Source organism: Tinamus guttatus, unplaced genomic scaffold, assembly GCF_059628265.1.
Source record: "Tinamus guttatus ecotype Peru unplaced genomic scaffold, ASM5962826v1 Tinamus_guttatus_pri_ptg000357l, whole genome shotgun sequence".
NCBI classification, from domain to species: domain Eukaryota; kingdom Metazoa; phylum Chordata; class Aves; order Tinamiformes; family Tinamidae; genus Tinamus; species Tinamus guttatus.
Window position 1 is genome coordinate 503,434 of NW_028288891.1, and position 23,219 is coordinate 526,652.

Consider the following 23,219-nt stretch of genomic DNA (forward strand, 5'->3'; position numbering starts at 1 on the left):
TGTGGCTATTTAAAGAGATTCCTCAAAAACAGTGCTTTCCCCACATCATTTTCCAGAGAGGGACTGAATTTCAATGCATCACATTATTTCATCCTTTTGGGTCATTTCTTTTTCGGGGGAGAGGGAGAGAAGAGACCTATCTGTAAGGACAGTCACGTCAGTCTCCGCTGAAATACACATCTAGAGTCTCCAAAATATACAAGTGTAGTCTACAGTTGCCCAGGGAGCTGCTGGAGAAAGATACCACTTGGATGAGGGCAATTCAGGCCAACTCTCCACATACCCAGAAAAGGGAGGGAGGAATCACTTCTTAAATGCAACTATCACTGCTGAGTCCAGAAGCTACATTAGACACCAAACACATCAGCAGTTCATCCAGTTCAACATGAAAATAACAGAAACACCTTGTGCACTGGCCAAACTTGGCACTATTCTCTCCAACTGCTTCAACACACTTCCCTAGCTTACCTCAAGAAAACGTCATTTTGGGAGTGCACAAAGACAAGACAGACAGGAGCACACTTCCACAACCCTTTGGTGAAAATTAAAATGGGAGAGAGGTTCTTTCCTCTTCTCTCCCTCTTCCTTGGAAGGATAGACGGTGTGAAAGGACAGGCGTCCGGTGGCCCTGGCCTAATAACTTCTTTGCTCTTTAGGTAACTGCAGCATTCGTAGAAAGGATGGTGGAAGCTCATGCAAAACGCATAACCCTCCTAAAATGCCTTTTTTTCTGCCTCTCTCACATTTAAGGAGGGAAAGGCAAATTAAAATATACAAAGACATACAACAACTAGTTGTATTGCAGGAAGAAGACAAAGCTCATCACATATGAAAAAATGGTCATCGATCTCTTCCACTCTTAAAAAGAAATTAAGTAGTTCTGTTCCTCTTCATAGCCGTGTCATATGCAAGAGATAAAACATAACTGTTCTTTTCCAGCACTCATGAGGATTCAACCGGACAAGTTAGTCCTCCTGCATGGAGGGACACTGCATGGAAGAGAAATGAACAAGCTCATCTAAGCTTACATGATCCTTCGGCAGAGCAGCTCAAGTGCCTCAGCATCCTCTTGAAGATGCTGCTAGTCCTAGCTGTTTAAAAAGTCCTACCGAGGACTTCAGCTGTTTCCATTTGGGCCCTGACTAGGATGATGGAGTTCCAAAAGCCCTTGGTTAAAAGGGAAGCAGGCGCCCTCATATCCCCCTGAAATCAGGACAGCGGCCCGCAACCTGCACTCCCTCAGGGGCACCATGACCCTCCTTTCCCAGCTCCATCCGCCCAAGAGTGCTCCCACAGCACTTCCACAGCATCCCCAACACCTCCAGCCCCATGAAGGAGGAGCCGCTGGGGGCCGCCAGTGGCCAGCCAGGGTCAGGGCCGCCTGGGACGTGGGCAGAGCTAAGGCTTTGGGAAAGCAGCTTTCAGGGGGAGGTTTGTTCCAGAGTGGGGGGCTATAGAAGGAGCCTGGCAGGCCCCCCCCCACGCCTTGGGGAGGATGGGAAGCCCCATTGTTGGGTGTCGTCGCCAGGGGCCACCTGGTTCCGTGATGCCCTCGGGACCCAAGGTGCCCAGCGCAGGGCAAGCGGCCCTCAGGGCACCTCTGGAGCCCAGCGCGGCTGCTTTGTGCTGCAGCAGCACCAATGGCTCTTGGCCTACGGCTCTCCCTTGGACAAGCAGTGGCAGGGCCAGTGCTCGCCCTTCTGCTCCTCTGGCTTCCCGCCTACAACCCTCCAGACTTGCGGGACGCTTCTCCCCTCCTGCAACCCCCGGCCCTGCTGCTCAGCTCCCTGGGCCCTCATGGACACGTCTCGCACAGACTGGACACAGAGCACTGCAGCTCCTGCTTACAGAGCAAAACTAGCAATCGGCGGTACCAGACAGCCCCCGCAGCAAAGCGGCAGCCACAGGCCCCACCACAATGCTCCTGCTCCATGAACCCTGCCTGCGTCAAGAACACAGCTCACTGCTCGGGGAAGTCTGTGCTGCAGCCAGCCCTCCTGCCAGGAAGAACACCACCAGCCACAGCCTCCAGCTTCATGACAATGCACTGCTCATCAGCTCCATGCGCTGCTCCTGCGTGCCTTCATCACAGCTTGACCATGGAGATGTCTGCGCAGGATATGCAGCTGCCAGGGCTTGGGCCACGCGTTTACCTGAGCCACGCGGGGCAGCCGCTAGAGCTGGGCTGTCATGCACACCTCAAGGCACTGGGCTTAACTGCAGCTGGAGAAACTCTGCCCTACGTCAACCACCACCGTGACAAGAGCAGCTCACACTGCTCAACACCTATAAACCCAGCTATGATCTATGCTATGAATACCTTACGCATAACTCTTGCCAGCTCTGCTTTAGATTCCGGCCTGCATGTGTTTCATTTCTTTCTCAAAATAACCTCACCAGGGAGCTCTGGGGCTTATCTTTCTATTGATGTTCTGGCTTTTATGAATACTGTGCATCAATCACATATACTGCTCTTAACAGTAACTACTTGGGACGCTAAGTCATCAAACTACAGATACTCATTTAAATTACATTCCTCTCCAAAGACTGGAAAGTGGACCATCACACCACGCTGGGCTCCCACATTTGGGACAAAACTTGTGCTTCGATGCAGTGGGTTTTCGGGGGTCTATTTGCCTTTGACCTATAAAGTAATAGTAGCTTCTGAAGTATCAAAAGGTACCAGAGGTACTGGAAGTCGTTCTTCAGAGGAAAAGACATTTGCTACAATTCTGCATTTTGCTTCTCAGCCTGGAACTCCTCCTCCTTTTCTCCCAGTTGGAGCATGCTCTCCAGAGTATCCATGGAAAATGTATGTATATAATTCTCTTGGAGCACTTCAACAAGTGCCTTTATATGTAAAAGAGCAGGACCCACTTGAAAGTCGACCAGTAGCTCGTGTGTTTCACGAGCTACTTGCCTCACTAAGTGCTTCAAGTGTTCCAACGACACCTCACGTCCAAACTGGAGACCCTTTTAATGCTGGGTTTAATTTGACTGACCTTAAAGCCTCAGTCTTGACCTCTAGGAAAGCTAGAAAGTTTTTCCCAGGAAAAATCTCTGCAGAAACGGAAACCCAAATGGAAGGCAAAAAATGGACTATCCCTCTCACCAAAAAGGAAAACAGCATTGCTGAAAATGCTTTCTCTATCATAAGAAAATGGAAGAACTCTTTCTATCCAAAGCTGGAAGAGGGGAATTCTTCCAAATTGGCCAGCAATGCTGCCATTTCCACTGCCCTTTACCAAATTGGCAAGAACGTTTTCCCTCCAATACGATATCCACCAGAAATGGAGAGAGCGCTGCTGGGGCACAAAACACTTGTGAAAGAGGCGCTGTCAAAAATACGCACTTTCAACATCACATTGCTGGCAGCCAAGGTAATAGTGACGCCCAACACTCTGAACATGGGAAAAGCTATGAGAGCGCCCATAACTGAAAACCCTGTGACCCTCTTAACCCTTGTGGTCATTTTTCTTGCCTACCTTGCTTTGGCCCTCTGGGCACTGAAAAGAGACAAGGCTGACAGACTCACCAAGGACAAGATTAGCGTTCAGCCACACAATGACCCTGTTCATAAAGTGCCCTTTGTGGTCACCTTATACACAGGCAGTCGCTGGGGAGCTGGAACCACTGCAGATGTTTTTCTTCAACTCGTGGGCCAGGATGGCAACAGTGATGTCTATTGCTTACAACACCCACATTTTCCCTCTTTCAGGCAAGGAAGCACAGACACCTTTTTGTTAACTACTAAGAAAGACATAGGAGATATCTGTGCCTTGAGAGTCTGGCACAATAACCAAGGCCCTTCTCCAAGCTGGTTCTTAAGTAGAGCAAAAGTTGAAAATCTGCACGCTCACAAGACCTGCTTCTTTATTTGCCGCAATTGGTTCGTTCTCAACAAGGATGACCACTTAGTCCAAAGGACATTCTTTGCCATGAACACAAATGCACGGCTCAGCAGAATTGACTATTTTTGGATTAAGCTTGCAGCAAACCTCAGAGATGGTCACCTGTGGTTCTCGGTTTTTACTCACACTGGCACCGGCACCTTCAGCAGGCTCCAAAGATTATCATGCGCTTTGGCCACACTGCTCCTAGAGCTGCTTGTCAACTTTATATTCTTCAATGTTGACAAAAGGGAAGAATCCCCAGCACCCACAAGCTTTTGGAGATCAATAATATTAGCAGCTGAAAGGGCTTTGATGAGCATTCCCCTACACATGCTCATAACTGCCTCATTTAAGTATCAGCAGGAGGAACCTCTCAAGACACCAGAAGGGGACAACTTGCAGAGGCAGAAGAAAATACAAAGCACTGTCCCCCTGCTCTGTCGCAAGCCATCGCACTCAGTTTTATGCCGGAGATGTGCCTCCTTCTCCTGGACACTCATTATTGTTGCCATGGGGCTAACATCATTTTTCATCGTCTTCTATGGCCTGTCTTATGGCTATGAGACCTCACGCCAGTGGCTTTTTACATCTGCCGTCACCTTTCTGAAGAATGCCTTACTTTGCCAACCCCTAAAAATCCTGTTTTTCTCAGCCCTCAGTGCAATTCTGCCAAAATATTGTCATAGCATTGAGTGGCCAACCCAGGAAAATTATTCTGGAATTACCACGGAGATTAAAGGTGAAATGGGAGAGATGCACTGTAAGCTTGTGAAAATTTTTCCCTTCACTTTTATCGCTGACAAACTTCACAGCATATGCTAAGAAAAGAAAGATTAGTTCCAGTATCTCAGCTTAGGTTTCAAGTCACTATTGTTGCTTTCTGGTTTTTTAAAGGTCACCAGGTCTAAGATGGGAGCAAATATTGGGAAATTTTACACAATCCCACCTATTTCAGGATCAGAGGAGACATCACCGACATTTGGGGCTCACAAACAGAATAATACATGGGAAAAAATATGGTTTATCTTGTTAGATGAGCAAGGTGGGATATTGTATATCACACTTATTTTACCCTGTGCTATGTACTTTTCAAATAAATGCTTCTCCATGTTTACCTTCATTAGTCGTTCTTGCCTAAATTGGGTAGTAAGTTTTAAGAACTTCTTAACACTCAGACACTTGCTTTGGACTATGTTCTGGTTTTCTCCTGAATTTTGGTCTTGTATCCACCTCAGTGGTACTTTCCCATCGTGGGAGGTGATACCTCTTTTACATAGACAATGACTAGAGAATAGGACTATGAGGGGTAATCTTGCCTCTGCCAAAGAGGGTATGAGCACATCTACGCTAATCTATACTGAGAGAGGACTAAAAAAGGTGAATGCTCTAAAAATGCTCATAAAACCTTTGCTCCTCAAAGCATTAGGCATAAAAGACAAGAGGATCATTTATTGTGCTTTGGCCTGGCACACTGAAAATAGGACTTCTTAACACTGCATTTACATTTCTATGTGTGTGAAACTGATACACATTTTACTTTTGCAGCTCACTGATGTTAGACTCTAAAATGGTACAAATAGGATAAAATGGCCTTTCCGGAGAATGCTGCTTCTCAAAGAAAGCTACAAGGGCAGGTTAATGGAAGCATTTGTTTTACCCTGAAAGGCATAAAAGGCCGTTGCTTGACTATACCCTAACACAAACAAACATTTGATTCTGCTATCACTGTAGCATCCTCTCTTATTTGGCAGCTCATGAAGCCAGCTGCAGTCAGTCAAGCCCAGTGCCTTAACTCCTGCCATTCGGAGCAGCCACGTCTGCAGTGCAACCGCTCATCTTCCCCAGCACTAGTCTAGTCCTAACCTTGCATCTGCCCCAAACATTTATTCCAAAATAAATCTGCACAGCCTCCTTCTCCAAGCAAGCCCCTGCTCCCATAGGGCAAATACAGAGACTCCAGGAAAAGGAATAAAAGCAGAAAAGGAGACCACATGGCAACACACCCTTACCAATCCTTAGTGAAGGAGTCAACTCTCCAACAGGGATCCACCAGGACAGGAGAACCAAGTGCAAAACCTCCTTTCTTGTCCTCTTGCTGTTTCCCTGGGAAAAACACAGAGCAAAACCCTTTGGTCGGTAAGAGGCGCACCAGCACAATGCCTTTTTAAAGATATCTTTTAGCTTTTGATTAAAAAGAAAATTCATCAATGGACACATGTATACTCACAAGCCTTTCTGCAGGGCTTACTGTCTCTCCTGGCCTTAAGTGGCATAGCTGATGCTTTTCCTTCTGGCCCATTCCAGAGAGGGAGTCACAGGATGCGCGCAGCAGCTCCCCAGTTCTTTGTGGCGCACGGAGGATAGTTTGCTTTCTTTGGGGAGCGGGGGAAGCGTTCTGGGCAGAGGTGGTTGGAGCTCATCAAAGGGGATGCTGCCACTTTCAAAGCTCAGAGCTGGACTACAATTAGTATTAGCAATCCCATCTCTGTCTCTTTTTTTTTTGGAAAGAGACAACAGGATTCTTCTCTTGCAGATCCAAACTGCCCTGTCCACTGGGATCAAGCTGCACTACTTGACTTGGGATATAAGGCAGCTTTTTCCCTTCCTTTGCCATTCCAATGAAAAGGCACGCTAGGAAGGGGGTCACTGTTTCAGTGAAGACATCACTAGGGTTAGCTGCTAAAATGTGACAACAATTACTTTCTTTGTTTTGGATGCACGTGCTAGAGATCTAGAGAACTTCCAAAGAGCTTCTGAAAAAAGGTGACAAACTCTTGTGGACTTCACCTGTCTTTTTAAGCATCGCTCTACATGCAAAGACACAAATTCAGGACTCCAGAGTCCACTGATACAAGTGCCATCATCATGAAGCACTTGGGCCCAGAAGAAGCCCTGGCTGCATTGACCAGAAGAAAGCCAAACAAGAGCACTCCTCTCATACTTGTCAAGGGATCAGCTTTGGCCTGGAAAGCTAGAGAAAACGAAGGTCTCCAGGCTCTAGAGTTCACTGCCTCCACTGTCACACACATCACAAACCTCAGCATAGCCTGTAGCCTCAAAGAATGGCAGACAGAAAGCATTATTGTCACTAGGATTGAAAAATATTTGCAGCGCTCTGTGAATGGAGTTACGCTGGGAGTACTATGAGCAACAGGAGTGCCACTTCCTACGGTGTAAACTCCAGAGCTGCTCCTCTTCTCCTGCTTTGTGCTGCACGTTTTGCTTTACTCTCACTCCCCTCTTCAAGACTCTTGGATTAAGGTTTTCTGTGTGGAATGCCAGTATCTTGTTCTGTCTGTGTGTGTGCTCTCTACGCCGGTTCCTCCCACTTAGGTATCCCTCCCCTTTTTTTTCATATGTACTTAGAAAAGCATTTTTTCCACATTGTGTCAGGTATTTCACACCTCTTGATTAATTGGCATGCTGACCTAAGAAAACCATCTCTCTTCTTGTCAAGTGAGTGCCTTTTGATAGAAAAAGGGAAGGTAACTGTAGCTAGAAGTGGCAATGCTAGACACAATTCATTTAAAAAAGAGTGTCTATGAGACAGAGAATATTTTCCTTCCTTCAGAAGAGCAGCCCTGCTTTGATGACATGGCTGTTGCAGTGTGTGAATCTCTAAGCCCTTTATTCTCATAAACCTTCCGCCTAGTGTAGAGTCTGGAAAGTACATGTCAGACATGGGTAGCACCAGTGGCAAAAGTGCTGTGAATCCCCCCGTCTTTGTTTAAGAGACCAAGTAGAATCAGGAGTTGATAGGCCTGGAGTCTTCACTAGCTCTTGATGCTGTGCTTCAAGTTCTACCTCTCATCTACAAAGCAGACACGAGTGCCACCAAGGCAGTGTGCTTTTCTGGCAGCAGATGGCTCTTTGTGCGGCGTGGCTCCTTGGGAACGTGTTCCCTGGCAGTCCTTATCCAAGGGCCAGCACAGCCACCTTTCTCTTGGGTGTCACTGCCATACGTGTGAAGACAGTGGCTTTTACTGATCATATAGGAATTTACCAAGCTGTGAGGAGAGAAACATTTTTTCTCTGTACCTTTAGCCCGTACTTGCCTCATCCAAGGGAAACCAATTATTTTGGAGCCGCCATCAGAAAGAAAGTTTGGCCGAATGTCATTATGGAGCAAAGGCAGAAGATACCACTCACCCACCTGTAAATATGTGCTACCTTATCTACACTGCAAACTCTGGCAGAGAACTGATCATGAATAGGTTGTAGCAAAAACCATAGCTGTTCCCAATGGAATAGGCATCATTTAATGGCAGTGTGAAAACTACCACGACAATGATGACATCTTTTAGAAAAACAAGAGCTTTCTTTTTAGGTTTGGCCCTCTCAACCTCACTGCAATTGCATCAGCTTCTACAAGCTTATACTGCTTCCTCCTTTGAGCTTGACAAGCTCACAGTGCATCGCCCTCATCTCATCAGCATTCACCGTTGCTCTATCCCACTTCATTTCACAAGAGTTAACCGAGTTAACCATGCCATGCCCTCTACAGCTGCCTTTTCAATAGAGAATTATCTATTCAGACACCAAAAAACAGATAGACGAAGACATCTCATACCTTTTCCATAAAATAGAAGGCCCAGTGCCAGTAATTACGACAAGCAAGCATATCACTGTTCTGGCAGGGAAAATATATATACATATATTTACAAGATAAATTCCCATTTTAAATCTATCCAGTCAGCCTTTTTTTCCAGTCAATAAAAGCTAATACTTCATGAGAGAGAATGGACAAAACTTTACACCAGGTGCCCACCATAACTTCTCCCATGATATGTTGGCTTTCTGTGGCTATTTAAAGAGATTCCTCAAAAACAGTGCTTTCCCCACATCATTTTCCAGAGAGGGACTGAATTTCAATGCATCACATTATTTCATCCTTTTGGGTCATTTCTTTTTCGGGGGAGAGGGAGAGAAGAGACCTATCTGTAAGGACAGTCACGTCAGTCTCCGCTGAAATACACATCTAGAGTCTCCAAAATATACAAGTGTAGTCTACAGTTGCCCAGGGAGCTGCTGGAGAAAGATACCACTTGGATGAGGGCAATTCAGGCCAACTCTCCACATACCCAGAAAAGGGAGGGAGGAATCACTTCTTAAATGCAACTATCACTGCTGAGTCCAGAAGCTACATTAGACACCAAACACATCAGCAGTTCATCCAGTTCAACATGAAAATAACAGAAACACCTTGTGCACTGGCCAAACTTGGCACTATTCTCTCCAACTGCTTCAACACACTTCCCTAGCTTACCTCAAGAAAACGTCATTTTGGGAGTGCACAAAGACAAGACAGACAGGAGCACACTTCCACAACCCTTTGGTGAAAATTAAAATGGGAGAGAGGTTCTTTCCTCTTCTCTCCCTCTTCCTTGGAAGGATAGACGGTGTGAAAGGACAGGCGTCCGGTGGCCCTGGCCTAATAACTTCTTTGCTCTTTAGGTAACTGCAGCATTCGTAGAAAGGATGGTGGAAGCTCATGCAAAACGCATAACCCTCCTAAAATGCCTTTTTTTCTGCCTCTCTCACATTTAAGGAGGGAAAGGCAAATTAAAATATACAAAGACATACAACAACTAGTTGTATTGCAGGAAGAAGACAAAGCTCATCACATATGAAAAAATGGTCATCGATCTCTTCCACTCTTAAAAAGAAATTAAGTAGTTCTGTTCCTCTTCATAGCCGTGTCATATGCAAGAGATAAAACATAACTGTTCTTTTCCAGCACTCATGAGGATTCAACCGGACAAGTTAGTCCTCCTGCATGGAGGGACACTGCATGGAAGAGAAATGAACAAGCTCATCTAAGCTTACATGATCCTTCGGCAGAGCAGCTCAAGTGCCTCAGCATCCTCTTGAAGATGCTGCTAGTCCTAGCTGTTTAAAAAGTCCTACCGAGGACTTCAGCTGTTTCCATTTGGGCCCTGACTAGGATGATGGAGTTCCAAAAGCCCTTGGTTAAAAGGGATGCAGGCGCCCTCATATCCCCCTGAAATCAGGACAGCGGCCCGCATCCTGCACTCCCTCAGGGGCACCATGACCCTCCTTTCCCAGCTCCATCCGCCCAAGAGTGCTCCCACAGCACTTCCACAGCATCCCCAACACCTCCAGCCCCATGAAGGAGGAGCCGCTGGGGGCCGCCAGTGGCCAGCCAGGGTCAGGGCCGCCTGGGACGTGGGCAGAGCTAAGGCTTTGGGAAAGCAGCTTTCAGGGGGAGGTTTGTTCCAGAGCGGGGGGCTATAGAAGGAGCCTGGCAGGCCCCCCCCCACGCCTTGGGGAGGATGGGAAGCCCCATTGTTGGGTGTCGTCGCCAGGGGCCACCTGGTTCCGTGATGCCCTCGGGACCCAAGGTGCCCAGCGCAGGGCAAGCGGCCCTCAGGGCACCTCTGGAGCCCAGCGCGGCTGCTTTGTGCTGCAGCAGCACCAATGGCTCTTGGCCTACGGCTCTCCCTTGGACAAGCAGTGGCAGGGCCAGCGCTCGCCCTTCTGCTCCTCTGGCTTCCCGCCTACAACCCTCCAGACTTGCGGGACGCTTCTCCCCTCCTGCAACCCCCGGCCCTGCTGCTCAGCTCCCTGGGCCCTCATGGACACGTCTCGCACAGACTGGACACAGAGCACTGCAGCTCCTGCTTACAGAGCAAAACTAGCAATCGGCGGTACCAGACAGCCCCCGCAGCAAAGCGGCAGCCACAGGCCCCACCACAATGCTCCTGCTCCATGAACCCTGCCTGCGTCAAGAACACAGCTCACTGCTCGGGGAAGTCTGTGCTGCAGCCAGCCCTCCTGCCAGGAAGAACACCACCAGCCACAGCCTCCAGCTTCATGACAATGCACTGCTCATCAGCTCCATGCGCTGCTCCTGCGTGCCTTCATCACAGCTTGACCATGGAGATGTCTGCGCAGGATATGCAGCTGCCAGGGCTTGGGCCACGCGTTTACCTGAGCCACGCGGGGCAGCCGCTAGAGCTGGGCTGTCATGCACACCTCAAGGCACTGGGCTTAACTGCAGCTGGAGAAACTCTGCCCTACGTCAACCACCACCGTGACAAGAGCAGCTCACACTGCTCAACACCTATAAACCCAGCTATGATCTATGCTATGAATACCTTACGCATAACTCTTGCCAGCTCTGCTTTAGATTCCGGCCTGCATGTGTTTCATTTCTTTCTCAAAATAACCTCACCAGGGAGCTCTGGGGCTTATCTTTCTATTGATGTTCTGACTTTTATGAATACTGTGCATCAATCACATATACTGCTCTTAACAGTAACTACTTGGGACGCTAAGTCATCAAACTACAGATACTCATTTAAATTACATTCCTCTCCAAAGACTGGAAAGTGGACCATCACACCACGCTGGGCTCCCACATTTGGGACAAAACTTGTGCTTCGATGCAGTGGGTTTTCGGGGGTCTATTTGCCTTTGACCTATAAAGTAATAGTAGCTTCTGAAGTATCAAAAGGTACCAGAGGTACTGGAAGTCGTTCTTCAGAGGAAAAGACATTTGCTACAATTCTGCATTTTGCTTCTCAGCCTGGAACTCCTCCTCCTTTTCTCCCAGTTGGAGCATGCTCTCCAGAGTATCCATGGAAAATGTATGTATATAATTCTCTTGGAGCACTTCAACAAGTGCCTTTATATGTAAAAGAGCAGGACCCACTTGAAAGTCGACCAGTAGCTCGTGTGTTTCACGAGCTACTTGCCTCACTAAGTGCTTCAAGTGTTCCAACGACACCTCACGTCCAAACTGGAGACCCTTTTAATGCTGGGTTTAATTTGACTGACCTTAAAGCCTCAGTCTTGACCTCTAGGAAAGCTAGAAAGTTTTTCCCAGGAAAAATCTCTGCAGAAACGGAAACCCAAATGGAAGGCAAAAAATGGACTATCCCTCTCACCAAAAAGGAAAATAGCATTGCTGAAAATGCTTTCTCTATCATAAGAAAATGGAAGAACTCTTTCTATCCAAAGCTGGAAGAGGGGAATTCTTCCAAATTGGCCACCAATGCTGCCATTTCCACTGCCCTTTACCAAATTGGCAAGAACGTTTTCCCTCCAATACGATATCCACCAGAAATGGAGAGAGCGCTGCTGGGGCACAAAACACTTGTGAAAGAGGCGCTGTCAAAAATACGCACTTTCAACATCACATTGCTGGCAGCCAAGGTAATAGTGACGCCCAACACTCTGAACATGGGAAAAGCTATGAGAGCGCCCATAACTGAAAACCCTGTGACCCTCTTAACCCTTGTGGTCATTTTTCTTGCCTACCTTGCTTTGGCCCTCTGGGCACTGAAAAGAGACAAGGCTGACAGACTCACCAAGGACAAGATTAGCGTTCAGCCACACAATGACCCTGTTCATAAAGTGCCCTTTGTGGTCACCTTATACACAGGCAGTCGCTGGGGAGCTGGAACCACTGCAGATGTTTTTCTTCAACTCGTGGGCCAGGATGGCAACAGTGATGTCTATTGCTTACGACACCCACATTTTCCCTCTTTCAGGCAAGGAAGCACAGACACCTTTTTGTTAACTACTAAGAAAGACATAGGAGATATCTGTGCCTTGAGAGTCTGGCACAATAACCAAGGCCCTTCTCCAAGCTGGTTCTTAAGTAGAGCAAAAGTTGAAAATCTGCACGCTCACAAGACCTGCTTCTTTATTTGCCGCAATTGGTTCGTTCTCAACAAGGATGACCACTTAGTCCAAAGGACATTCTTTGCCATGAACACAAATGCACGGCTCAGCAGAATTGACTATTTTTGGATTAAGCTTGCAGCAAACCTCAGAGATGGTCACCTGTGGTTCTCGGTTTTTACTCACACTGGCACCGGCACCTTCAGCAGGCTCCAAAGATTATCATGCGCTTTGGCCACACTGCTCCTAGAGCTGCTTGTCAACTTTATATTCTTCAATGTTGACAAAAGGGAAGAATCCCCAGCACCCACAAGCTTTTGGAGATCAATAATATTAGCAGCTGAAAGGGCTTTGATGAGCATTCCCCTACACATGCTCATAACTGCCTCATTTAAGTATCAGCAGGAGGAACCTCTCAAGACACCAGAAGGGGACAACTTGCAGAGGCAGAAGAAAATACAAAGCACTGTCCCCCTGCTCTGTCGCAAGCCATCGCACTCAGTTTTATGCCGGAGATGTGCCTCCTTCTCCTGGACACTCATTATTGTTGCCATGGGGCTAACATCATTTTTCATCGTCTTCTATGGCCTGTCTTATGGCTATGAGACCTCACGCCAGTGGCTTTTTACATCTGCCGTCACCTTTCTGAAGAATGCCTTACTTTGCCAACCCCTAAAAATCCTGTTTTTCTCAGCCCTCAGTGCAATTCTGCCAAAATATTGTCATAGCATTGAGTGGCCAACCCAGGAAAATTATTCTGGAATTACCACGGAGATTAAAGGTGAAATGGGAGAGATGCACTGTAAGCTTGTGAAAATTTTTCCCTTCACTTTTATCGCTGACAAACTTCACAGCATATGCTAAGAAAAGAAAGATTAGTTCCAGTATCTCAGCTTAGGTTTCAAGTCACTATTGTTGCTTTCTGGTTTTTTAAAGGTCACCAGGTCTAAGATGGGAGCAAATATTGGGAAATTTTACACAATCCCACCTATTTCAGGATCAGAGGAGACATCACCGACATTTGGGGCTCACAAACAGAATAATACATGGGAAAAAATATGGTTTATCTTGTTAGATGAGCAAGGTGGGATATTGTATATCACACTTATTTTACCCTGTGCTATGTACTTTTCAAATAAATGCTTCTCCATGTTTACCTTCATTAGTCGTTCTTGCCTAAATTGGGTAGTAAGTTTTAAGAACTTCTTAACACTCAGACACTTGCTTTGGACTATGTTCTGGTTTTCTCCTGAATTTTGGTCTTGTATCCACCTCAGTGGTACTTTCCCATCGTGGGAGGTGATACCTCTTTTACATAGACAATGACTAGAGAATAGGACTATGAGGGGTAATCTTGCCTCTGCCAAAGAGGGTATGAGCACATCTACGCTAATCTATACTGAGAGAGGACTAAAAAAGGTGAATGCTCTAAAAATGCTCATAAAACCTTTGCTCCTCAAAGCATTAGGCATAAAAGACAAGAGGAGCATTTATTGTGCTTTGGCCTGGCACACTGAAAATAGGACTTCTTAACACTGCATTTACATTTCTATGTGTGTGAAACTGATACACATTTTACTTTTGCAGCTCACTGATGTTAGACTCTAAAATGGTACAAATAGGATAAAATGGCCTTTCCGGAGAATGCTGCTTCTCAAAGAAAGCTACAAGGGCAGGTTAATGGAAGCATTTGTTTTACCCTGAAAGGCATAAAAGGCCGTTGCTTGACTATACCCTAACACAAACAAACATTTGATTCTGCTATCACTGTAGCATCCTCTCTTATTTGGCAGCTCATGAAGCCAGCTGCAGTCAGTCAAGCCCAGTGCCTTAACTCCTGCCATTCGGAGCAGCCACGTCTGCAGTGCAACCGCTCATCTTCCCCAGCACTAGTCTAGTCCTAACCTTGCATCTGCCCCAAACATTTATTCCAAAATAAATCTGCACAGCCTCCTTCTCCAAGCAAGCCCCTGCTCCCATAGGGCAAATACAGAGACTCCAGGAAAAGGAATAAAAGCAGAAAAGGAGACCACATGGCAACACACCCTTACCAATCCTTAGTGAAGGAGTCAACTCTCCAACAGGGATCCACCAGGACAGGAGAACCAAGTGCAAAACCTCCTTTCTTGTCCTCTTGCTGTTTCCCTGGGAAAAACACAGAGCAAAACCCTTTGGTCGGTAAGAGGCGCACCAGCACAATGCCTTTTTAAAGATATCTTTTAGCTTTTGATTAAAAAGAAAATTCATCAATGGACACATGTATACTCACAAGCCTTTCTGCAGGGCTTACTGTCTGTCCTGGCCTTAAGTGGCATAGCTGATGCTTTTCCTTCTGGCCCATTCCAGAGAGGGAGTCACAGGATGCGCGCAGCAGCTCCCCAGTTCTTTGTGGCGCACGGAGGATAGTTTGCTTTCTTTGGGGAGCGGGGGAAGCGTTCTGGGCAGAGGTGGTTGGAGCTCATCAAAGGGGATGCTGCCACTTTCAAAGCTCAGAGCTGGACTACAATTAGTATTAGCAATCCCATCTCTGTCTCTTTTTTTTTTGGAAAGAGACAACAGGATTCTTCTCTTGCAGATCCAAACTGCCCTGTCCACTGGGATCAAGCTGCACTACTTGACTTGGGATATAAGGCAGCTTTTTCCCTTCCTTTGCCATTCCAATGAAAAGGCACGCTAGGAAGGGGGTCACTGTTTCAGTGAAGACATCACTAGGGTTAGCTGCTAAAATGTGACAACAATTACTTTCTTTGTTTTGGATGCACGTGCTAGAGATCTAGAGAACTTCCAAAGAGCTTCTGAAAAAAGGTGACAAACTCTTGTGGACTTCACCTGTCTTTTTAAGCATCGCTCTACATGCAAAGACACAAATTCAGGACTCCAGAGTCCACTGATACAAGTGCCATCATCATGAAGCACTTGGGCCCAGAAGAAGCCCTGGCTGCATTGACCAGAAGAAAGCCAAACAAGAGCACTCCTCTCATACTTGTCAAGGGATCAGCTTTGGCCTGGAAAGCTAGAGAAAACGAAGGTCTCCAGGCTCTAGAGTTCACTGCCTCCACTGTCACACACATCACAAACCTCAGCATAGCCTGTAGCCTCAAAGAATGGCAGACAGAAAGCATTATTGTCACTAGGATTGAAAAATATTTGCAGCGCTCTGTGAATGGAGTTACGCTGGGAGTACTATGAGCAACAGGAGTGCCACTTCCTACGGTGTAAACTCCAGAGCTGCTCCTCTTCTCCTGCTTTGTGCTGCACGTTTTGCTTTACTCTCACTCCCCTCTTCAAGACTCTTGGATTAAGGTTTTCTGTGTGGAATGCCAGTATCTTGTTCTGTCTGTGTGTGTGCTCTCTACGCCGGTTCCTCTCACTTAGGTATCCCTCCCCTTTTTTTTCATATGTACTTAGAAAAGCATTTTTTCCACATTGTGTCAGGTATTTCACACCTCTTGATTAATTGGCATGCTGACCTAAGAAAACCATCTCTCTTCTTGTCAAGTGAGTGCCTTTTGATAGAAAAAGGGAAGGTAACTGTAGCTAGAAGTGGCAATGCTAGACACAATTCATTTAAAAAAGAGTGTCTATGAGACAGAGAATATTTTCCTTCCTTCAGAAGAGCAGCCCTGCTTTGATGACATGGCTGTTGCAGTGTGTGAATCTCTAAGCCCTTTATTCTCATAAACCTTCCGCCTAGTGTAGAGTCTGGAAAGTACATGTCAGACATGGGTAGCACCAGTGGCAAAAGTGCTGTGAATCCCCCCGTCTTTGTTTAAGAGACCAAGTAGAATCAGGAGTTGATAGGCCTGGAGTCTTCACTAGCTCTTGATGCTGTGCTTCAAGTTCTACCTCTCATCTACAAAGCAGACACGAGTGCCACCAAGGCAGTGTGCTTTTCTGGCAGCAGATGGCTCTTTGTGCGGCGTGGCTCCTTGGGAACGTGTTCCCTGGCAGTCCTTATCCAAGGGCCAGCACAGCCACCTTTCTCTTGGGTGTCACTGCCATACGTGTGAAGACAGTGGCTTTTACTGATCATATAGGAATTTACCAAGCGGTGAGGAGAGAAACATTTTTTCTCTGTACCTTTAGCCCGTACTTGCCTCATCCAAGGGAAACCAATTATTTTGGAGCCGCCATCAGAAAGAAAGTTTGGCCGAATGTCATTATGGAGCAAAGGCAGAAGATACCACTCACCCACCTGTAAATATGTGCTACCTTATCTACACTGCAAACTCTGGCAGAGAACTGATCATGAATAGGTTGTAGCAAAAACCATAGCTGTTCCCAATGGAATAGGCATCATTTAATGGCAGTGTGAAAACTACCACGACAATGATGACATCTTTTAGAAAAACAAGAGCTTTCTTTTTAGGTTTGGCCCTCTCAACCTCACTGCAATTGCATCAGCTTCTAAAAGCTTATACTGCTTCCTCCTTTGAGCTTGACAAGCTCACAGTGCATCGTCCTCATCTCATCAGCATTCACCGTTGCTCTATCCCACTTCATTTCACAAGAGTTAACCGAGTTAACCATGCCATGCCCTCTACAGCTGCCTTTTCAATAGAGAATTATCTATTCAGACACCAAAAAACAGATAGACGAAGACATCTCATACCTTTTCCATAAAATAGAAAGCCCAGTGCCAGTAATTACGACAAGCAAGCATATCACTGTTCTGGCAGGGAAAATATATATACATATATTTACAAGATAAATTCCCATTTTAAATCTATCCAGTCAGCCTTTTTTTCCAGTCAATAAAAGCTAATACTTCATGAGAGAGAATGGACAAAACTTTACACCAGGTGCCCACCATAACTTCTCCCATGATATGTTGGCTTTCTGTGGCTATTTAAAGAGATTCCTCAAAAACAGTGCTTTCCCCACATCATTTTCCAGAGAGGGACTGAATTTCAATGCATCACATTATTTCATCCTTTTGGGTCATTTCTTTTTCGGGGGAGAGGGAGAGAAGAGACCTATCTGTAAGGACAGTCACGTCAGTCTCCGCTGAAATACACATCTAGAGTCTCCAAAATATACAAGTGTAGTCTACAGTTGCCCAGGGAGCTCCTGGAGAAAGATACCACTTGGATGAGGGCAATTCAGGCCAACTCTCCACATACCCAGAAAAGGGAGGGAGGAATCACTTCTTAAATGCAACTATCACTGCTGAGTCCAGAAGCTACATTAGACACCAAACACATCAGCAGTTCATCCAGTTCAACATGAAAATAACAGAAACACCTTGTGCACTGGCCAAACTTGGCACTATTCTCTCCAACTGCTTCAACACACTTCCCTAGCTTACCTCAAGAAAATGTCATTTTGGGAGTGCACAAAGACAAGACAGACAGGAGCACACTTCCACAACCCTTTGGTGAAAATTAAAATGGGAGAGAGGTTCTTTCCTCTTCTCTCCCTCTTCCTTGGAAGGATAGACGGTGTGAAAGGACAGGCGTCCGGTGGCCCTGGCCTAATAACTTCTTTGCTCTTTAGGTAACTGCAGCATTCGTAGAAAGGATGGTGGAAGCTCATGCAAAACGCATAACCCTCCTAAAATGCCTTTTTTTCTGCCTCTCTCACATTTAAGAAGGGAAAGGCAAATTAAAATATACAAAGACATACAACAACTAGTTGTATTGCAGGAAGAAGACAAAGCTCATCACATATGAAAAAATGGTCATCCATCTCTTCCACTCTTAAAAAGAAATTAAGTAGTTCTGTTCCTCTTCATAGCCGTGTCATATGCAAGAGATAAAACATAACTGTTCTTTTCCAGCACTCATGAGGATTCAACCGGACAAGTTAGTCCTCCTGCATGGAGGGACACTGCATGGAAGAGAAATGAACAAGCTCATCTAAGCTTACATGATCCTTCGGCAGAGCAGCTCAAGTGCCTCAGCATCCTCTTGAAGATGCTGCTAGTCCTAGCTGTTTAAAAAGTCCTACCGAGGACTTCAGCTGTTTCCATTTGGGCCCTGACTAGGATGATGGAGTTCCAAAAGCCCTTGGTTAAAAGGGAAGCAGGCGCCCTCATATCCCCCTGAAATCAGGACAGCGGCCCGCAACCTGCACTCCCTCAGGGGCACCATGACCCTCCTTTCCCAGCTCCATCCGCCCAAGAGTGCTCCCACAGCACTTCCACAGCATCCCCAACACCTCCAGCCCCATGAAGGAGGAGCCGCTGGGGGCCGCCAGTGGCCAGCCAGGGTCAGGGCCGCCTGGGACGTGGGCAGAGCTAAGGCTTTGGGAAAGCAGCTTTCAGGGGGAGGTTTGTTCCAGAGCGGGGGGCTATAGAAGGAGCCTGGCAGGCCCCCCCCCACGCCTTGGGGAGGATGGGAAGCCCCATTGTTGGGTGTCGTCGCCAGGGGCCACCTGGTTCCGTGATGCCCTCGGGACCCAAGGTGCCCAGCGCAGGGCAAGCGGCCCTCAGGGCACCTCTGGAGCCCAGCGCGGCTGCTTTGTGCTGCAGCAGCACCAATGGCTCTTGGCCTACGGCTCTCCCTTGGACAAGCAGTGGCAGGGCCAGTGCTCGCCCTTCTGCTCCTCTGGCTTCCCGCCTACAACCCTCCAGACTTGCGGGACGCTTCTCCCCTCCTGCAACCCCCGGCCCTGCTGCTCAGCTCCCTGGGCCCTCATGGACACGTCTCGCACAGACTGGACACAGAGCACTGCAGCTCCTGCTTACAGAGCAAAACTAGCAATCGGCGGTACCAGACAGCCCCCGCAGCAAAGCGGCAGCCACAGGCCCCACCACAATGCTCCTGCTCCATGAACCCTGCCTGCGTCAAGAACACAGCTCACTGCTCGGGGAAGTCTGTGCTGCAGCCAGCCCTCCTGCCAGGAAGAACACCACCAGCCACAGCCTCCAGCTTCATGACAATGCACTGCTCATCAGCTCCATGCGCTGCTCCTGCGTGCCTTCATCACAGCTTGACCATGGAGATGTCTGCGCAGGATATGCAGCTGCCAGGGCTTGGGCCACGCGTTTACCTGAGCCACGCGGGGCAGCCGCTAGAGCTGGGCTGTCATGCACACCTCAAGGCACTGGGCTTAACTGCAGCTGGAGAAACTCTGCCCTACGTCAACCACCACCGTGACAAGAGCAGCTCACACTGCTCAACACCTATAAACCCAGCTATGATCTATGCTATGAATACCTTACGCATAACTCTTGCCAGCTCTGCTTTAGATTCCGGCCTGCATGTGTTTCATTTCTTTCTCAAAATAACCTCACCAGGGAGCTCTGGGGCTTATCTTTCTATTGATGTTCTGACTTTTATGAATACTGTGCATCAATCACATATACTGCTCTTAACAGTAACTACTTGGGACGCTAAGTCATCAAACTACAGATACTCATTTAAATTACATTCCTCTCCAAAGACTGGAAAGTGGACCATCACACCACGCTGGGCTCCCACATTTGGGACAAAACTTGTGCTTCGATGCAGTGGGTTTTCGGGGGTCTATTTGCCTTTGACCTATAAAGTAATAGTAGCTTCTGAAGTATCAAAAGGTACCAGAGGTACTGGAAGTCGTTCTTCAGAGGAAAAGACATTTGCTACAATTCTGCATTTTGCTTCTCAGCCTGGAACTCCTCCTCCTTTTCTCCCAGTTGGAGCATGCTCTCCAGAGTATCCATGGAAAATGTATGTATATAATTCTCTTGGAGCACTTCAACAAGTGCCTTTATATGTAAAAGAGCAGGACCCACTTGAAAGTCGACCAGTAGCTCGTGTGTTTCACGAGCTACTTGCCTCACTAAGTGCTTCAAGTGTTCCAACGACACCTCACGTCCAAACTGGAGACCCTTTTAATGCTGGGTTTAATTTGACTGACCTTAAAGCCTCAGTCTTGACCTCTAGGAAAGCTAGAAAGTTTTTCCCAGGAAAAATCTCTGCAGAAACGGAAACCCAAATGGAAGGCAAAAAATGGACTATCCCTCTCACCAAAAAGGAAAATAGCATTGCTGAAAATGCTTTCTCTATCATAAGAAAATGGAAGAACTCTTTCTATCCAAAGCTGGAAGAGGGGAATTCTTCCAAATTGGCCACCAATGCTGCCATTTCCACTGCCCTTTACCAAATTGGCAAGAACGTTTTCCCTCCAATACGATATCCACCAGAAATGGAGAGAGCGCTGCTGGGGCACAAAACACTTGTGAAAGAGGCGCTGTCAAAAATACGCACTTTCAACATCACATTGCTGGCAGCCAAGGTAATAGTGACGCCCAACACTCTGAACATGGGAAAAGCTATGAGAGCGCCCATAACTGAAAACCCTGTGACCCTCTTAACCCTTGTGGTCATTTTTCTTGCCTACCTTGCTTTGGCCCTCTGGGCACTGAAAAGAGACAAGGCTGACAGACTCACCAAGGACAAGATTAGCGTTCAGCCACACAATGACCCTGTTCATAAAGTGCCCTTTGTGGTCACCTTATACACAGGCAGTCGCTGGGGAGCTGGAACCACTGCAGATGTTTTTCTTCAACTCGTGGGCCAGGATGGCAACAGTGATGTCTATTGCTTACGACACCCACATTTTCCCTCTTTCAGGCAAGGAAGCACAGACACCTTTTTGTTAACTACTAAGAAAGACATAGGAGATATCTGTGCCTTGAGAGTCTGGCACAATAACCAAGGCCCTTCTCCAAGCTGGTTCTTAAGTAGAGCAAAAGTTGAAAATCTGCACGCTCACAAGACCTGCTTCTTTATTTGCCGCAATTGGTTCGTTCTCAACAAGGATGACCACTTAGTCCAAAGGACATTCTTTGCCATGAACACAAATGCACGGCTCAGCAGAATTGACTATTTTTGGATTAAGCTTGCAGCAAACCTCAGAGATGGTCACCTGTGGTTCTCGGTTTTTACTCACACTGGCACCGGCACCTTCAGCAGGCTCCAAAGATTATCATGCGCTTTGGCCACACTGCTCCTAGAGCTGCTTGTCAACTTTATATTCTTCAATGTTGACAAAAGGGAAGAATCCCCAGCACCCACAAGCTTTTGGAGATCAATAATATTAGCAGCTGAAAGGGCTTTGATGAGCATTCCCCTACACATGCTCATAACTGCCTCATTTAAGTATCAGCAGGAGGAACCTCTCAAGACACCAGAAGGGGACAACTTGCAGAGGCAGAAGAAAATACAAAGCACTGTCCCCCTGCTCTGTCGCAAGCCATCGCACTCAGTTTTATGCCGGAGATGTGCCTCCTTCTCCTGGACACTCATTATTGTTGCCATGGGGCTAACATCATTTTTCATCGTCTTCTATGGCCTGTCTTATGGCTATGAGACCTCACGCCAGTGGCTTTTTACATCTGCCGTCACCTTTCTGAAGAATGCCTTACTTTGCCAACCCCTAAAAATCCTGTTTTTCTCAGCCCTCAGTGCAATTCTGCCAAAATATTGTCATAGCATTGAGTGGCCAACCCAGGAAAATTATTCTGGAATTACCACGGAGATTAAAGGTGAAATGGGAGAGATGCACTGTAAGCTTGTGAAAATTTTTCCCTTCACTTTTATCGCTGACAAACTTCACAGCATATGCTAAGAAAAGAAAGATTAGTTCCAGTATCTCAGCTTAGGTTTCAAGTCACTATTGTTGCTTTCTGGTTTTTTAAAGGTCACCAGGTCTAAGATGGGAGCAAATATTGGGAAATTTTACACAATCCCACCTATTTCAGGATCAGAGGAGACATCACCGACATTTGGGGCTCACAAACAGAATAATACATGGGAAAAAATATGGTTTATCTTGTTAGATGAGCAAGGTGGGATATTGTATATCACACTTATTTTACCCTGTGCTATGTACTTTTCAAATAAATGCTTCTCCATGTTTACCTTCATTAGTCGTTCTTGCCTAAATTGGGTAGTAAGTTTTAAGAACTTCTTAACACTCAGACACTTGCTTTGGACTATGTTCTGGTTTTCTCCTGAATTTTGGTCTTGTATCCACCTCAGTGGTACTTTCCCATCGTGGGAGGTGATACCTCTTTTACATAGACAATGACTAGAGAATAGGACTATGAGGGGTAATCTTGCCTCTGCCAAAGAGGGTATGAGCACATCTACGCTAATCTATACTGAGAGAGGACTAAAAAAGGTGAATGCTCTAAAAATGCTCATAAAACCTTTGCTCCTCAAAGCATTAGGCATAAAAGACAAGAGGAGCATTTATTGTGCTTTGGCCTGGCACACTGAAAACAGGACTTCTTAACACTGCATTTACATTTCTATGTGTGTGAAACTGATACACATTTTACTTTTGCAGCTCACTGATGTTAGACTCTAAAATGGTACAAATAGGATAAAATGGCCTTTCCGGAGAATGCTGCTTCTCAAAGAAAGCTACAAGGGCAGGTTAATGGAAGCATTTGTTTTACCCTGAAAGGCATAAAAGGCCGTTGCTTGACTATACCCTAACACAAACAAACATTTGATTCTGCTATCACTGTAGCATCCTCTCTTATTTGGCAGCTCATGAAGCCAGCTGCAGTCAGTCAAGCCCAGTGCCTTAACTCCTGCCATTCGGAGCAGCCACGTCTGCAGTGCAACCGCTCATCTTCCCCAGCACTAGTCTAGTCCTAACCTTGCATCTGCCCCAAACATTTATTCCAAAATAAATCTGCACAGCCTCCTTCTCCAAGCAAGCCCCTGCTCCCATAGGGCA

At 46.7% G+C, this 23,219-nt stretch overlaps 2 protein-coding genes across 2 annotated transcripts in view; both read left to right on the forward strand.

Moving 5' to 3' along the window:
* Positions 1–10,991: 10,991 nt before the first annotated feature.
* On the forward strand, positions 10,992–16,315 carry LOC148593632 (uncharacterized). The gene is made up of 3 exons (XM_088530145.1): positions 10,992–11,778; positions 11,980–12,988; positions 16,237–16,315. Exons 1-3 carry the CDS (start codon positions 10,992–10,994, stop codon positions 16,313–16,315), a joined length of 1,875 nt encoding a protein of 624 aa, XP_088386271.1.
* A 3,367-nt stretch (positions 16,316–19,682) lies between these two features.
* The window catches only part of LOC148593633 (uncharacterized), a 52,843-nt gene continuing 49,306 nt past the window's right edge, over positions 19,683–23,219 (forward strand). Inside the window, exons 1-2 of the mRNA XM_088530146.1 lie at positions 19,683–20,469; positions 20,671–21,696. Coding sequence (XP_088386272.1) covers positions 19,683–20,469; positions 20,671–21,696 — 1,813 coding nt within the window. The remainder of the gene's footprint in view (positions 20,470–20,670; positions 21,697–23,219) is intronic.